The sequence below is a fragment of the Gymnoscopelus microlampas genome, assembly GCF_963454915.1.
Source record: "Gymnoscopelus microlampas genome assembly, chromosome: 2".
Lineage (NCBI taxonomy): Eukaryota > Metazoa > Chordata > Actinopteri > Myctophiformes > Myctophidae > Gymnoscopelus > Gymnoscopelus microlampas.
The window spans coordinates 21,926,577-21,943,723 of record NC_139939.1 but is presented as its reverse complement, the minus strand read 5'-3'; the positions used below and the strand labels follow the sequence as shown (position 1 = coordinate 21,943,723).

Here is a 17,147-nt window from a genome sequence, read left to right as displayed (position 1 = left end):
TGTTCATTATGACTCATTGGTCCTGAGTTATTGGACTGGAAAGCAGGCAAAATGAAAGTTTTATGAGGTCATCCCAAATGCATCAAAATGATGTTTGAGGGAGCTGATGCTCTGGAATTACATTGATTTCAGTGCTTTTATAGCAGCACTGTTTGTTAATTGGGAGTCAGGCAACTGTAATTGTGAATACATTGAATTTTCGATTGTCCAGTTTCGTACTATCTGTGGGCATTCTGTGTGCCAGCTTTACACTAGGGTCAGTCCAGCTAGCATCAACACTGAACATTTCATTCAACTGTAAGTGTGGAGCCTGCATAAATTGCCAATATAACAAAAGCCACGCTACCAATGGAAAGGACTATTTAATATAAAATGAAACGAGACAAAAAATGACATGATAGTGTCCATGTTAGGGCTGGGCGATACAGTATGACTTCAAATCAATCTCACAATTATTTCAAACGTTTGCCTCAATTATGATAAGTGTGGGCCCTGACCCACAGGTTGTGAATATCTGAACAATGCTCGCTATACAAGTTGTGGTTGTCATGGCCACAGACACTCAAGGATGTCTTGGTCTGTCAAGGCCCTTTGTTACACTTCACCAGTTTAGGGACCAAATAACGTGTCACCCATGTTTCTTATTGGCCTGATGCCACATGACCATATACCCCACTCATCAATGTTGTACCTACCTACATCATTTGTTTCATGATGACTCATGATGTCTAACAATAAAGTTTCACTAGAATTCTGACCTCTTTTCCTACTTCAGAACAAGGAAAAACAACAAAATAATGGTTTCATCTACAGTAGTGTGACTAATAGGGAACACAGCATATTCCAGAGAGAGCTATAATGAAGACAAACAAAGACTCACAGTAGCCTAACTTGCCAAACAAAAACTGGAAACTTTTTGCATGCTGCAATCCTAAAATCCACAAGTAGGTAGGCCTATACTGTATGTCTCTTACAGCTGCCACTGATGGTATTGCAACATTTTAAAATGTATGGTATGGCGCAATAACTCCAGCTATAAACCTGGGCTAGCCTCGTTCCTTCCCAGTAAACAGACACGACCCAGTAGGAACAGATTGAGTGGAAACATCCTCAAACAAAGAATAAACGTGCATACAGCTCTAGCGCTGTTTTATTTTCCATTGAGACATGTTCGCTGTAATTGCAACCGTTCTTCTCTTCCTGTCAGTGAGCCGCTCAGCTCCTCTGACCTGTGAGGACTTGGTCAGGCCACGTGGTGAACTGGACTGCCATCATCTGGAGGGAACATGGACACTGCTCGCTGGCAGCATAAGTCACCTGGCCTCCTTGGAGGCCCTTAAACTCAGAGACAGCATCACCATGGACTTCTCCCACACCTGCGGGAACACCACCTCCTACACCCAGGCCAACTGCCTTGCCGGCCAGTGCCAGTATCTGCCTTACAACATCTCCATAGAGAATGACCGGTTTACCTTCCACGCCGGGGGTCGTTTCAACCTGAGCGGAGCCTTCCTCCACACGTCCAGTCCAGACTGTCTGGTGGTGCGCTGGGACGTGGAGGCCTCCAGGAGGACCTCTTTAGACGTCTACCTGCTGAGCAGGAGGAGGAGAGAGGTGACGTCGGAAGAGATGGAGGAGTACAAGGCTCAGCTGGAGTGCCTGGGGCTTCCCCCGCCTGTTGTGATGGATCCTACCAAGGAAGTGTGTCCCGCAGAAGCCTAGACCGAGGCTCTGTAGTCCTGAAAGTAGGCTTTGATGTTATTCACACTGTATCAGATTCAGACAACATGGAAAAATGTTCTATGACTGTTTCTAATGTATTCATATTCATGGAAAATTGTAATTCATATTCATCCTAAAATCTATACTATGCAAAGATGCTGTAAATAATTTATCATAAAAATGGATAAGTCTTTCAACTGTTATTTTGTGTCTGTATCTCATTTCGTGATAAAATCCTTAATTCTAATGTGTTTTTCAATTAGTATTCATTGTTAGAAAGTGCCTATTTCTTACATGTGAATTGGATTACTGTTATAGTTTATGTAATCTTTAATAAACATGTTATACCAATACATGTTGTGCAACTAAATGAAATGAAACTATCATATTTTTATTTACTCACTTTGAATTGGTGTAACTACAAGTGAAGAGACTTTATGTGGAGGTAAAAAAGGGGGAGGGGGGACTAAGTACTGTACTGACCCCTGGGTGACCCCGGTCAGTACATCCTCATACAACATAACAGTGACACGCGGAAATAGCAGATCTGCTATCTCTCTCTTTGAACACTTTTGAAAATAATGCCCCAAAAAAAACAGGGACTCCAGGTCCAGGTTGAAAGTGAGAGTGTGCATGGTATGCAAATGTGAGTGCACAAGGTTGTTACTGGGAGGGGGGTGTTGAGAGGCTTAGTAATCCACATGTACAGTACGTGTGAGCCATGGCATTCTACAGATTGAACTGCACCTCTATACTGAATGAAACAAATCTTTTGTTCTTATAGCGGTGGACCTGGAACGTTTCTGGAGAACCAGCTAACAATATAACAGGTATGTATACACCTCTGTTTCTGCCTAATGACTGATACAGTTACTGATTACAAACTATCCATTGACCACTTAAAGAGCAAGAGCACTTTGGTAGAGGTTTGGGTTGTGTAGTTACCTTGGCATGATGTAACTCCAAATATGGACAAGAAATCAAAAATGATTGCTCCATTGATTAGAAATGTATGATTCAAAATATGCTCCTAATTGACTTACCTTGTAAGGTGAAACAGCTCCCAAAGTCACTCTTTTAGCACGTAAACGAACACAAACAAAGTTGATTCAGACGATATAGAACATCACAAAACCCAGTACCCAGTGTTTTTTTAATAAAAATGTTAACTTCCTGTTGATTTTACTATTTGAAGACCCGGATCCACGGATCCAGTCTGGGGTTTCTTCCTAATAAAATTAGCAAAATCAACAGGAAGTTCAATTCATACAAACAGTACTGGGTTTAGTACGGTGATGTTCTATATTGTCTGAATCAACTTTGTTTGTGTTCGTTTACATACGAAAAGAGTGACTTTGAGAGCTGTTTCACAAGTCAATGAGGAGCATATTTTGAATTCTCAATTTCTAATAAATGGAGCAATTATTTTTGATTTCTTGTCCACCTTTGGAGTAACATCATGCCAAGGTAACTACACAACCCAAACCTCTACCAAAGTGGTCTAGCCCTTTAAGTCATATTTTATTTATTAAATTGTACGCTAGTGCTAAAGCAGTGAAAATAGTGTTGTGAGGTTGTCTATTTTCTACAAATGTTTTATGTTTTGAAAATGTTGAATGAAAAATCCATGACATGCCCAGGACATCAGGCTGACAGTAGTTAAGACAAACTTCAGATTGTGTGTAAAGACTGTCAGCAGCCATTAGAGATCATCTAGCAGCAGTAGTTCTAATTAGAGGTGAAGTTGGCTGCATCTATTTGAATTAATTATCTTTTTTCCCCTTAAACGACCTTAGATCTCCAAATACCTCAGGACAATGGCGACCCTCAAAAGTGGCCAAAATGATTTGCATGAGCCCTTTGCAAATGTATTTTTAATGAACATGATTTCACACTCTTCCTTTGATAAAAGTGAGCCTCTTTGCGCTAATGAGCAAAACATAAGCTTATTATGCAACGTCGTTTTATTCTGCAATCTCTTGCAACCTTGTTCAAGAGAGTGGGACAGTCCCATTGATTGTGTGGACTGAATAAAACAGTTTTATTCAGTCCACACATTTATTATTTGATTTAAATTATTATTAGATGTTTTATAACAAATATGCATTTAATAAACCGTGTATTCGTATGGGTCAGATTGCATTAATTTGTGAACTGTGAAAGGGGGGATTTCATAGCATTGGCCATCGGGTCATTATAAGCTACCAGGTCAGCTAAACTTATTAGTATTCATGCACTAGGATTACTGAAATGATTTAAACAAGCACTTACTATTGTAATTTGTAATCACTGTTAAATCTTTTTCTCATAAACCACTCAGTGTGACAAAAACAGGCATGTGTATGCCTTAACATTCACATCACATCCACTCCTCGCTTCACCACAATGTTGATAGATGGTGGATTCCAAATGCAGTATATTGGATTGTCTTAGTTGTTGATTGTCTAAAGAAGTGTTCACAAACGACCACAGTTCCCCACTGGCTTTCACACTAGAACGTTTTTTTATATAAAATATTTAAAGGGATTCTAGGCAACATTAAGCCTAAATTTAAAAAAAAAATGCATTTTTTCCCCTCAGCCACTATATAATGATGCTGGGGTGTTTTCCTGCATTGAAACACAGTCCTCTTTCTGAAATCCGTATTTTCCCTACTGTTTATGTTTGTTCGGGGCGTAAATTAACGCACGTATGTGCGCGTCCGTGCGCGTCCGTGCGCGTCCGTGTGAACCTTTTACTTTCGGTTTTAAAACGCTCTCAAACTTCGTTTTTGAGGCACAGAATTTTTTTTTAAGATAGCGTTTGGATAGAATTTAGTTGTTTAACTTCATATATGCGGTCAATTTATCATGAAAGAGAAAAATTCAGAGAACCAGCAGGGGCGGGCAGTTCCGCAAATTATATCCGAATAAAGCAACCTATTTTCGGCATGGCCCCTTCAGAAGTCCCCTTAGCTCTATGGAAGTCCCTCCTGCGTCACACCCTGGTGGTCGGGGAAACAAACTGCTGGAGGCGCGGTGTTTGTTTATCTCTGACTCGCCGTCAATGCCTTTAATCTAATTTAAAAATAATAATAATAATATTAATAATAATAATGTTTTTAGAAATTAAAAATACATTTCACACACTGTTGAAGAGAATTTCATAAATAAAACAAAAATAAAATAAATTCCATGAAATAAAAAAGCCTTTTAAAAGGTTGCGATGAAGCTTGTAGATCTGCTATTTTCACTAGTTTGGATCCTGGGGAGACACCAAATTTCTCTTCTGGGTTTTCGAGCTAAAAAGTTTGGGAACCACTGCTGCTCTAAACAAGGTGTTTTCACACAAGTGCTCATTGACATAACATTCACGTGTTCACAGAATAATAACCGTTTTATCCGTCTGATCATTTTCCCTTTTTTCAGTCAATTTTAATTTGCGATAAGGAAAGAAACTGCGACACATTTATTAACCACAGTACCAGCACTTGGCAGGATGGTGAAGGTGTTCATTATCAATGATCACAGCAAGCTTCTCTGGAAACAGGCCATAAAATGGTAAATGATGTATTTATATAGCTTTGCTGTCGGGTGGAAACCTTGTATGTCCAAAACAGTTACTTTTCACGAAATGGAAAAAAGATAACCTGTGTTTCAATCAGGGCAAGAATTTCAGGGAGGCCACGAAGGCCATGGCTGTCGTTGTCCCTCAGTTTGGCCTTGTGCCCCTCAAATAAATGGCATGCCCTGAGGCCACAGTGGCCTTAATGCCCCAGCTGACTGTGCACTTTCTCCTCTGTCTCTTTTTTGTCAAGATGTAGACACCAGTGTCACTTTCTTGTCATGTAGACACCAGCAGTGGTGTAAAAAGTACTACATTGTTTTACTTAAATAAAAGTATCTATACTGCAATGTAGAAATACTCTGTTCAATATAAAAGTTCAATATAAAACATGTACTTGAGTAAAAGTACAAAAGTAGCAGAAATGTCCCAGTTCAAGTTAAATTCAATTAATTCTTTCAATGGACTAAAATCTTGTTTTATGGGGCGTTCGCGGGTTTGACTCCTGTTCCCGACAACCTTTACTGTGTGTCACCCCATCTCTCTCCCCATTTCCTGTCAGCCTACTTTCCTCTCTAAATAAAGGCAGAAAAGCTCAAAATAATATCTTAAAAATAAATCTTGTTTTATTTGATGGCCTTCCTGCCCTGGCATTTGGCCTTTGTGCCCTCAAAGCCGGGCATCGAACCAGGAACCTTACGATTGCCATGCGGCCTGAGAGCCACTGCCACCCGCTCATAACAAATGTTCTTGCTCTGATTATTATGATGATGATGAGGGCAGAGTAGGGGTGTACACATTAAACCTATTATGTGTTTATTATGTGTACACATAATAAACCTGTTATATTCCAGACTGCCTTCTTTACAGACCATGTTCCGCCATTCTCTATCTAACTATGCCCACATTGTTACCCCATGTCCTCAGTGTGAGTGTGATCTGTCTGTCTGTCTGTCTGTCTGTCTGTCTGTCTGTCTGTCTGTCTGTCTGTCTGTCTGTCTGTCTGTCTGTCTGCCTGTCAGTCCATCCATCCATCCATCCATCCATCCATCCAACAGGCTGACCGGTTAACCACTTAAACTCATATCATTATACAAATGAAAATAGCGGATCTACAAGCTCACAGTGCGTTGCAATGCAAGTTTACGCCACACGTTATTAGCTTTTAGATCTGCTATTTGTTCTCTTTTAATGATCTCTTGTGGCTCGATGCCAGCCAGAATGCAGCACAGGCTAAACAGCTTGGCATGTCAGTAAGTACAGGCTCCACTTGGCAAGGAGTGAAATGGGAGGGAATATGGGCTTTGGCAGCTTTAAGTCTGAACACAGCTTTCCTGAGCAACCAGCAGTAAAGACAGAACAAATATATACAGATATACAGCAGCAGACACAGGACGAGCATATGAGAGAGAGAGAGAGAGAGAGAGAGAGGCAGAGTGGGGTTTTATTGGACTGGAAGTCAAAGGGGAAATATTAAACCTAAAGAGATATTGCATGGCTCTGACTCCAATGTGTATCCCCGCAAACTACCCTGTTACTCTTATTACAGATGGTGTGTGTGTGTGTGTGTGTGTGTGTGTGTGTGTGTGTGTGTGTGTGTGTGTGTGTGTGTGTGTGTGTGTGTGTGTGTGTGTGTGTGTGTGTGTGTGTGTGTGTGTGTGTGTGTGTGTGTGTGTGTGTGTGTGTGTGTGTGTGTGTGTGTGTGTGCGCGTGCGTGCGCGCGAGCGTGTGTGTTCCTATATTGCTACAATTGTTAGGGCCAAATGTCCCTGCAAGTACTGTATAGAAACATTTCCTGGTCCTCCCTCACAAGACAGAATGGTTGTTTCGTGTTAAAAATAGATTTGGGGAGTTAGTCTTACAATTAGGAAAAGGTTCAGGTTGGGGTTAGGGTTAGACATTTAGAGATTAGGTTTAGGGATTAGGATTAGAGTTGTGTCTGATGTAGGCCTATAGTTATAGTTACAACTTGCAAGCCATGTGTCATGTACCAAATAATAGCCGATCAGCTATTTTCAACGTTGTCCCAAAATGTTGATGTCCTCACAACTATAGTAATAGAAACGTGTTTGTGTGTGTGTTTGTGTGTGTGCGTGTGTGTTTGTGTGTTTGAATGTGTGATTCTGGTACACAGAGGCGCTCTGAGGCCTACAATATAAGCTGATTAAAGGCCGGTGCACTCAGCAGAAAACGTCACACGTTGCACAAAGGGAGTCATATGCGTGGCACTTGCCTCACGCCCCAAAGCCAAACACAGGGTTATAAACTGCCCCCCTGGCAGGCAATAATAAGAACATTCTGCATCTGCTATTACAAAGCCAGAGGAACCAGTGAGAGCCAGCATAAGAGGCCATCTGAAGTCATGCTGTGTGTGTATCGCAAGCAAATGTTTTGTTTGTTGTCGGGCAGAAACCTCTTATCTCCATGTTCAATTTTTTTTTGTGTTTTTTCGTAAATGAACGCCCTACTTGATCACACGACAGCTTATAATCAGATCTACAAGCTCGAGATCTGACCAAATTGCCCACTAGTCATGGATGCAGATCGAGCTTGTAGCAGATCTGCTACTTTTGATACTTTAGAATTTGAATCCTGAAAAGTAACAGCTTTGGAGATATGAGGTTTGCAACCGACAGAAATGTTTGTTGAATGCTGTATGGTCAAAAATCTATTACTTTTTTACATAAAACGCATTAATATTCAGCTCTTTTCTCATTTGAATTTTTGCTAGAAATTCATGTCAGGGCTGGGGTAACATTAAGGCAGCCAGAATCCATTTAAAAGTGGGGCATCTATAATAGCTATTCCTCCACTGAGCTGTATAAGCCTGCTCCTCCATTAAGCTGGAAGGAAATATAATTTGTTCCCTTTTTTTGTCGTTGAGATTTTGTCTTTTCACGGCACACATGTTTCATTGTGACACTGTGACATAAACGTGGCCGGTGGCTTTGCGGGCATACGATGAGTGGTATAGATATGGACGTGGGAATAATAAGTGTGTCCTCATAATGTCTTGCATTTGTAGGGGACTGTTCAACAGTAAACGTCACATTAAAAAAGGTGTTGAGTCACTCCCTTAATAAATACATTGTCACTCTGTCCACCATGAAATAATGGAAGATTAACCACTTTCTACCTGGCGTCTCTCTTTTGGACATGCCATTAATAATAATACTTTTCAAAGATTTTCAATGTGACACGTTGTTAAATCCTACTAATCACCAGTGATGAGTGGTACAGCAACGAATTACATTTACTTGAATACTGTACTTTGCTTAAGTATTTGTATTTTTGGATACTTTCACTCCACTACATTTTAGACAAATATTGTACTTTTGTAGGAAGGGAAAATGCTAGATCTGCTCATTTTTTTCTTCTTGAACATGTTTATTTCAATATGCATTGATATTAAAAAAGGAAATGTACTTTTGAATACTAAAGTATTTTTTATAAAGCATGTACTATTGAATACTTTCATTTTAAAAGCAAGTACTCTAATACTTTAACTCAAGTACACATTTGGCTGAGCAACTTTCACTAGATGAGTAATATTTGACCGGGAGTATCTACTGTATACTTTGACTCAAGTACAGGGGTTGAGCACTTTTTCCATCACTGCTAATCACCCCGTTGTTCTGCTCTCCATTCCAGCTTTCTTCTGCTTTCTGGCAGGCTGCGTTCCAACACAGACTGTTCTGAACCATTTCAGGTCAGTACAAACAGCCCAGTCTCAGCATGGCAACGCAGCCCGTGGCCAGTGGCGGTTCACTAGAAGAGCTGGGCAACGCGTCCTGGACTGGGGCTGATTTGGATGCTGCTGGAGGCTGCAGCCCACTTCTGTTCGCCAAAGAGGCCCTCGGGGCAGAACCCGAAGAAGACATGGAAGTGCCAGAGCCCGGCACTCAGAAAGAAAATCTGTGTGAGAAGAACTGTCAGCTTTCAACAATGGAATTGGCCCATGCACTCAAAGTGGAACAACCAATAGAAGTGAGTCACGTCCCCTCGGGGGCGTCACTTGAGACAGAGACTGAATTAGCAAATGCAGAAGCGACGGAAGGATATCAAAAATCTGAAAAGTATCTAAATCTAGTTCAGGATACTTTCCCATCATCTCCTCCCTGTAGACTATCACCCACAGAGGGAGGTGCAGAGGCAGAGGACTTGTCCAGCCTAGAGGGAGAGGTGGCTGATTGGATCAGTGACACTGACGCTGAGGTCGTGTCAGACCAGGCAGATGACCTGGCATCTTCTGATAATGAAGAATGGCCTCTGGCACCGGACCTCCCTGAATCTGTTAATAGATCTGAAGAGCCGATGAAGGCGGAGATAGGAGGAGACGGTAGTGCAAAGCCAGAGGAAGAGGCGTTATCGCAGTCATTAGCAGATGGTTTTGACAGTAATGAACCTGAACAAGATTTATCCGAGGCCACCGTTGAAACACACGCTGTCCATTTCCCCGCAGACAGTGATTTTCCTCCGTTCGCTGATGAAGACATAGACAAAGAGTGTGTGAGTGTGGACTCCAAGCCCCTGGGTGCCCATTCAGCCTGGCAACGGTGGGGGAGCCTGGACAGTGACAGCAAGCCTGTTTATTCCATAAAACCATCAATCAGCAGTCAGCCAGCCTCAACACAGCCTGTAGTTTCCTCGGGGAAACAGCAGAGGGGGCAGCTGCCCCAGAGCCAACCTGAACATGACCCCATGGGAGCCAACCAGGAAGCAGCACAACAGGTGCTCAGCCAGAGCTTGCCACCTTTAGGGACCGTTACCATGGCGTCGGCCAATCGGGGAGCGGCAGGTACTCAAGGCTCTGCGTGTATTGTGGCTGTGCCTGTGAGAGAGAAGGACAGCTGGGCGGGGAGAAACACAGAGAAAGAGAAAGAAAGCAGGCTAACAGTTGGACAGAGTGCAAGTGGACTTGACACTGACAAGGCGGTGGGGGAGAACCGTACAGACAAAGTGTTTGGATTTGGAAAGAGAGCTGAAAACCTTGAAGACAATATAGAAGAAAATTCAACCATATCTATTTCCAAACCAACCAGAACCACAAGGATGGAAAGCGACATATACGATGACAGCCAGAGTGACAGTGGGCTATCAGCAGACTTCTCTCCATGCGGCACTCTGGAGATCACCCCTGACGCCACAGACACCACCGCACCCCCGGGCAACGAGACCCCCATCGAGAAAGAGATCCGCCGGGCGGTAGCACGTGAGCACAGCCTGCGGAGGTCCAGAGGGCTACAGAATGTGCCCACCGCCCCGCAGTACGTCGAGATACCTTTGAGGAAGTCCATCCTTACACAGGCGCTGCCCGCCAAGTCTGAGAGGAACCAGGGCAAGGACAGGCACTATGCCGGGAAGAAGATGCAGCGGGAGATCCACATCGACACGCAGAGAGAACAGGATCTGGTCAAGATCGGGACCGTTCCAGGCGGATACGACAGAGGGACAATCCGCCAGCTCAGAGAGAGACAGAAGCTCTTCGAGGTCTTCCAGGAGGCCGTCGGCGTGTCTTTGACTCCCTCCACGCAGAGCAAGTCGCCGTCCCGGGTCTCTCACAGTGACCTTTCCGTCCCAGAGAACCAGGGCGATGCCTCATCGACAGCATCCACCCTCAGAGGCTCATTTTCGGAGAGGAGACAGAGCTTGGACCTCCTGAGCCCAATTCGGACACCAAGTCCATCTCCCCAGGGGCCGGGCTTCTCTGAGGGGACCGGCTGTCAGGTGATCATCATGGAGAATAACAACATCAGTCTCCCGGCCCGGACCCTCTACTCCTCCAGGCCGCCGGGGCATGCCTACGGCTCAGAAATCGACGGAACTCTCCATCCCCCTTCTCCCCTCAGCGGAGAATACGAGGGGGATTTAGGGAGTGAGGAAGAGGAGGTGGGGCAAGAAGATGACGTGGTGCCGAAGGAGAATCCCTTCTTCAAGCTTCGCTCCTCCATGGCTGTGGACAAAGTGGGACAGGATATCCGCGAGGCGCAGGAGAGGGAGAGAGAGCTTCGGAAGCAGAGGGGCTGTCTGTACAGGGGCACGAAGGCCGGAGGAGGTGGGGGAGGAAGAAGAGGAAGCAAAGGAGGAGACATGAGGCCCGCCAGTATAGGGAGACCCACAGCACCTCCTCTACTGCTGAATGGACTGACTCCTCCTGACCTGCCTGTCCTCCCCTCCAGGGGGTTGACAGGACCCCCAACAGGTTAGTGCAGAGCGGGGGGTGGAAATTGGACTTGTGTGTGCGTGTGTGTGTGTGCGTGTGCGTGTGTGTGTGTGTGTGTGTGTGTGTGTGTGTGTGTGTGTGTGTGTGTGTGTGTGTGTGTGTGTGTGTGTGTGCGCGCGTGCGGTTGTGCATGCGTGTGTGTGTGTCACTGCATGTCTAAATACATGTGCATATGAAATGTATAAGTGAGCATGCTAGTCTGTGTATGCAGTAGACCTATCTCTGTATGCATACGTGTGTGTATGCATACGCGCGTGTGTGTGTGTGTGTGTGTGTGTGTGTGTGTGTGTGTGTGTGTGTATGTGTGTGTGTGTGTGTGTGTGTGTGCGGGGCTGCGTGCGCGCGTGTTTATGTAGTATGTGAAATAATTTTATATCTGTGCGTGGCGAGATGATAAAAACCCCTCTCAAACAGTCCAGTGAGCACATAATTTAATTTTCCTCACAGCCAGTGATACTGCTGAGGACAGCCACTGAAACCAATGTTAGCTGTTAGCAGCAATAATTCTACGCCAGGGAACATAAGCTCACTAGCCAACTAGAAAATACAGCGCTATAACTCAAACACATAAATGTACTGTAGCATCAAGCTCGTTGAAGGAGCGGCGCGGAGCGGAGCCAGGAGCAAGGAGAAACTCCTGAGTCATGTGTCCTGACCTTTTACCGTGTCAGCAAGAACGAAACTTCAAAAGCGCTTCCAAAAGGCCAATCATCAGGACAGGGTCCAAAATCCAGTTTGAAGTCTATAGCATCTTGATACACTACGGTGCAAGAGATTCGAGTTGGGCAGAGGGGCCTTATAAGACAAGTCAATGTAGGACAATATTAAAATGCATGCAGTACTTGCCTGCAGTAACTTAAAAAAATGTTTGGGGTCAAGATGATAGGATATTTATGCATATATTCACGTGTTACACAGAGGAGCTGTACTGTACTGTCATATCTTATGCTTGATTTATAGTATATAGGACGGTGTATAAATCAGGCTTTACTATTGCTTTACAGACAGTTTTTTCTCATTCTTTATTCTTCTTCCTCATCAGTAGGCCTAGTATCTACATTTCTCTCTGCTGCTTCAACATGTTCACTTTCAGCAGGTTTCATTTCTCCACCATTATTAGAGGGTGGAGCAAGAGAACAATCACAGAGACATAACGATAATGACTTTAACCTTTCCTCACCTCCACCCTCCACTCCCTTCTCCATCTGTGTGTCCCAGCAGCACGCCAGTCCCTGGGCAGGCTGGGGGTGTGGCCTCCAGCCCTCACTGAAGACCAGCAGCTTGTTTGGCCTGAGGTGAGTCAGTCTGTTTGACTGTATTCATACAGTTTGACTGTATTCATACAGTCAAACACACCCAACACTTTCTATGAGTTTTTCCAAATTTAGATCATAGATATTACTGCTCATTAACAAAGAATGTTGACCTACTGTTAATGACAAATCCTAACAATTATGACGTGGGAGTTTCTCTCGACCATGACAAAGATATTAAGCACTTTCAACCTGACGCCCATGTTTTGGGCATGTCATTATTATAGGTGTAACAAAGGAAACGACACCCAGCACGAAAGCACCTAATTTGGGCACAATGCCAGCGTGACGTCACAGCAGGACGTCACATCTCTAGTTATAAGTCATCCTTTTCATATAGACTCTGCTCTACTCCCAGAGGAATAGAAGGATATTCTCAGATAGACTACTTGGGAATAGATATATTCCCAAGAGGTTTGGAGGGATAGTTACTGTACATATAGTTACATATCTTCTCCGCAGAGACATAGAAGAACAACCCCGTTGAGTGGACTGTGTTGTCACTAACCACCAATCCCATTCCCAGGCATTAAGACCTGAGCCTTACACCCTCAAGTCTATATCAGAAGGAATATCGGGATACCTCAAACTACCATCGTAGGCTTATAAGAGTGCATTCTCTCGCCCTCCGGGTCCCAACCACACTGAGACCCACCTACACCCTACCACCGTCATCGGAGGTTTAAAGTGACGTACTTGCGCCCCATCAGCGTCCTAAGAGATAACTAATAACTATATACTGTTGTAAGAGCAGAATATCTTGTGCAACCTAATGTCCTTTCCTTTACAATAGGCAAAACATTTTTTTCTAAACTTTCAGATATTTTCAAGAAAGGTCAACATTAATTCATTTTCAAAAATATCAGAAATAACAGATCACAACAAGCTGCATTGCGATGCATTGTGAGCTCGTAGATCATCTATTTTCACTATTTTCGTATGACACCACTGTATAACAAAGTTTAAAATAGGGCTTAAGTATTTTTTAAATAATAGAACCGAGCGCAGTTCATATAACCATGCAAAGCACATTATCACTTAAAAGATTACCCTGTTCCCGATCAGCATTTCTCCACTTCCTGTACAGGTAGCTATTCTAAATTATGCACAGAGGTCCGGAACTGCATCGGACTGCACAGGGCCCAGTGAATAAAGACACTAAACATCCCTCTCTCAGCAAGCATGGCTCTCAGTGCTGATAAGCAAATTTACACAAAGTAATATAGCTTATCTATAGTATTTATTTATTTATCCAGGAAATCCCTTGAGATTGCCATCTCTCTTTCGAGGGAGACCTGGCCAAGATAGCACACCATTACAAGCTTACAAAGAAATTATAGAATAGAGCATGATAAAAAAAAAGGAACAAGGAACAACAAAGGAAAATACAGCACATTAAAACAGACAAGGGACGACAGATACATAACACAAAAGCCAGCTTAAGAATAGCAACTGCACTCTTCAGTTACGCTGTTTTGTTTTAACATGGCTTTGAACTCTCCCAGGGAGACCAAATCATTATGCTGTTAGTGTGATAAGGAAATGAAACCGGGGAGAGAGAGAGAGAGAGAGAGAGAGAGAGAGAGAGAGAGAGAGAGGGCTGAGTGAGTGTGTGGCGTCTGTATATGTTTGTAGTCAATAAAAGAGAGTTCACAGACAATCCAAGTGATTCCCACAACCCGTCTTGCGGGTTTGTAGGCCTATCTCTTTGAACACTGGTGCCTCTGATTAGCCATGTAGTGCAGCATCAGGCTTTAGTTCTGCGTTTCAGCTTCACATTAGCATCTTTCGCTGCGCTAGGAATTAGCTGTGTGGTTCAGCTTGCCATTAGCATTGCATATGAGACACTTCATTCTGTCCTACGGTGACCAGGCGTCCCAGTTTGGCACAGGATTGTCCCGGTTTGAAGCTGGGTGTCCCGAGTCCAAATACCTGTAAAACACTCTAATGTTACGGTTTTCAACATTCCCTGCCAAATTATCCCGTTTTTTAAAGTTAAAAATAATAACACTTGTTTTGACTGCTTACATAGATGTTTAATTTCAAAACAATGTCCAAGAAATTGTCGAAAATAGCTGAACTACAAGCTCATAACTCGGACTCATTGTGAGCTTGTAGATCTGCTATTTTCACTATTGTTTCGGATTGAAGTGATTAAGCATTAACCATTTTTTATGGTCACCATATCTGAACTCTTCCCGCCACGATTGCCTCTCACCATTATCTCCATTCTCCACAGACATAGCAACAGATATGATATCTCTAAATCTAAGAGATAGAGAACTGTCTGGCCTTGCCGTGCAGAAGAACCATATTGATCCGTCTCTCCTGTCTGTTTTTCTCCTACCGTATGTACATTGTCTTGTCCTCCCCTCCCCCATCTCAGAGTCCTCCTCGGACCCCCAGACAGAAGACTCCTCTCCTGCAGCGCTGGGAGCTGGGCCTGGTCAACGGACACGGAGACGGAGAGGAGCTGAAGGAGGAGGACAACTGACATGAAACGGCTGCAGTGAGATGAGGGAGCATGAAAAGGCAGGAGGAGACAGAGAGACGCTGGCTTCCACAGACGGAGGCTGAGGGACTGTGACTTGAAAGCGTCAGGGGAAGTCAAGCAAGGGGAACGAACTGAGGAGGAAGAGTCGGTGGGGAGCAGGGAATAAAAACTACCAAGGCGGATGAGGACTGATGGAGTCAAAAAGGAGGGGAGAAGAGGGTACTGGCAGAGGACTGAATCCCCTCAAGAGCCCCTCAGGGTGGAAGAAGAGGACAGCTCCTGAGGAGGGCCATGCTGTGCATGTCACCTGAGTGATTACAGGCAAAGAAGCGACCTTGCTTCTGGGGCTAGGACAGTGAAACCGGTGTTGGCCTATACACATTGCAGAACTGTTCAGTAAAGAAAGGAAGAAAAAGTTAATACTGCACTTGGAAGGAGTGACATAATACATGTCAGAGGATATCCGAACTTTATCAGATTTTCCAACTTTATCCTCGTTGGAGATTTTTTTATGACGAGAATTATTACTGTAGTTATTGGGATGGAGTGGCATAGGCCTACCTAATGAAAAAAAATCTTCTGTGATTTCGAAGACAAGACATGATCTTGTACCATGTGTTTTACTAAACTTAAATTGAAGCACTGATTTTTCATATGAATATACAATTTATAACTTTTGGGAGATTCTAATCTACTCCCATAGTTACTGAGCTACTTTTGCAAATAATTATGAAACATTATAAAACTATAATTGATTGTTACACTGATTACATAACAATAAGGAAAACAAACAATAATACATTGCACTGCCCCTGACTATGGATGCATTTGAAGACTTTGCAAAATGTGTCCGTATGCTGCACATGCCTACTTAAATAAAAATTAGCCTACCTAAGGACATTTGCGTGAGTGCTGGTGATTCTTCTGTTTGTGTAATATCACTGTATGCCAGACAGGTCAACATGCAAACTCTCAAAGAGTGTGCAACGTTTTCCGTTGATTCAAGCGTTGATCAATAAAGCAGAGAAAAGTGTGTGGGAGTATGCATTTTTGTAAAACTTTTTTTAAATATATTTTTGGGCTTTTTCAGCCTTTATTGATAGTATACGGGGAGAGAGAGACAGGAAGTGACATGCAGCAAAGGTTGTTGGGATCGGGACTCAAACCCGCGACACGCTGTCAGACTGCGATGAGCCTAGGTGGCCGAACCGCTACGCCAGCCGTCCGGCCCGGGAGTATGCATTTTTAATATCACTGTCCATATATACTGTGCGTCACTTATTTATTCACACTAGTTTTAAAACAGTAAGGCATCAATACAGGCAAGCTGAATTGTGCACTCAGTAGAGGCCCTATACTGTATGAAATATTGAATATGGATGTGCTCAGTTTTTGGACAAAATGATATGTATATAACTTGTTATTTTGTAAAAGGCCCTTGGCACATTGAATGGAAGTGTTCAATTTGAAGAAAGTGTATTCCTCTTGGTGTAAATCATCTTATCGTTAAACAGAATCACATTGTCCGAGGAGAAGTTGACTTTTTGTGATGAGTCACTTTCATTTCCCAGGCCGATTCAGTCAGAATGCGTTACCCTAAATGGTGTCATGCTGATATCTTATCCACACCAGACATGTGCAGTACAGATGATGTGATGATTGACCACCATCATCATCATCATCTGTGGGCGAGTCAGTGTTCATAATGACGTGGTTTACCAGCATGCCCTGCCCTGTTCCTCAAACCATCAGTCCATGTTTGTCCTCAGTGGGGCTGGTATGTACTGTCACCAAACCACCGATACACTCCCTGATAACTCTGCTCTCACCCTGGTTGTGACTCATTAAACTA

The 17,147-nt window shown here is 43.5% G+C and overlaps 1 protein-coding gene across 2 annotated transcripts; it reads left to right on the top strand.

Annotated features, from left to right (window-relative positions):
• The first annotated feature begins 10,120 nt into the window (after positions 1-10,120).
• Positions 10,121-16,284, top strand: misp3 (MISP family member 3). Of its 2 annotated transcripts, none has more exons than XM_084079558.1 (3): positions 10,121-11,467; positions 12,710-12,783; positions 15,188-16,284. In XM_084079558.1, the coding sequence occupies exons 1-3, from the start codon at positions 10,318-10,320 to the stop codon at positions 15,293-15,295; spliced, it is 1,332 nt and encodes a 443-aa protein (XP_083935684.1). In that variant the 5' UTR covers positions 10,121-10,317; the 3' UTR covers positions 15,296-16,284. The 2 variants fall into 2 exon arrangements, with proteins under 2 accessions (XP_083935684.1, XP_083935683.1); XM_084079557.1 differs by having other exon boundaries at positions 12,707-12,783.
• Positions 16,285-17,147: the final 863 nt, after the last annotated feature.

What these genes read in the sequence shown, in the direction of transcription:
- misp3 (XM_084079557.1), top strand. Translation starts at nt 10,318, where the DNA reads ATGGAAAGCGACATATACGATGACAGCCAGAGTGACAGTGGGCTATCA. An exon ending in GTTGACAGGACCCCCAACAG is followed by an intron (nt 11,468 to 12,706) that starts GTTAGTGCAGAG and finishes TGTGTGTCCCAG; the next exon opens with CAGCACGCCAGTCCCTGGGC. An exon ending in AGCAGCTTGTTTGGCCTGAG is followed by an intron (nt 12,784 to 15,187) that starts GTGAGTCAGTCT and finishes CCCCCATCTCAG; the next exon opens with AGTCCTCCTCGGACCCCCAG.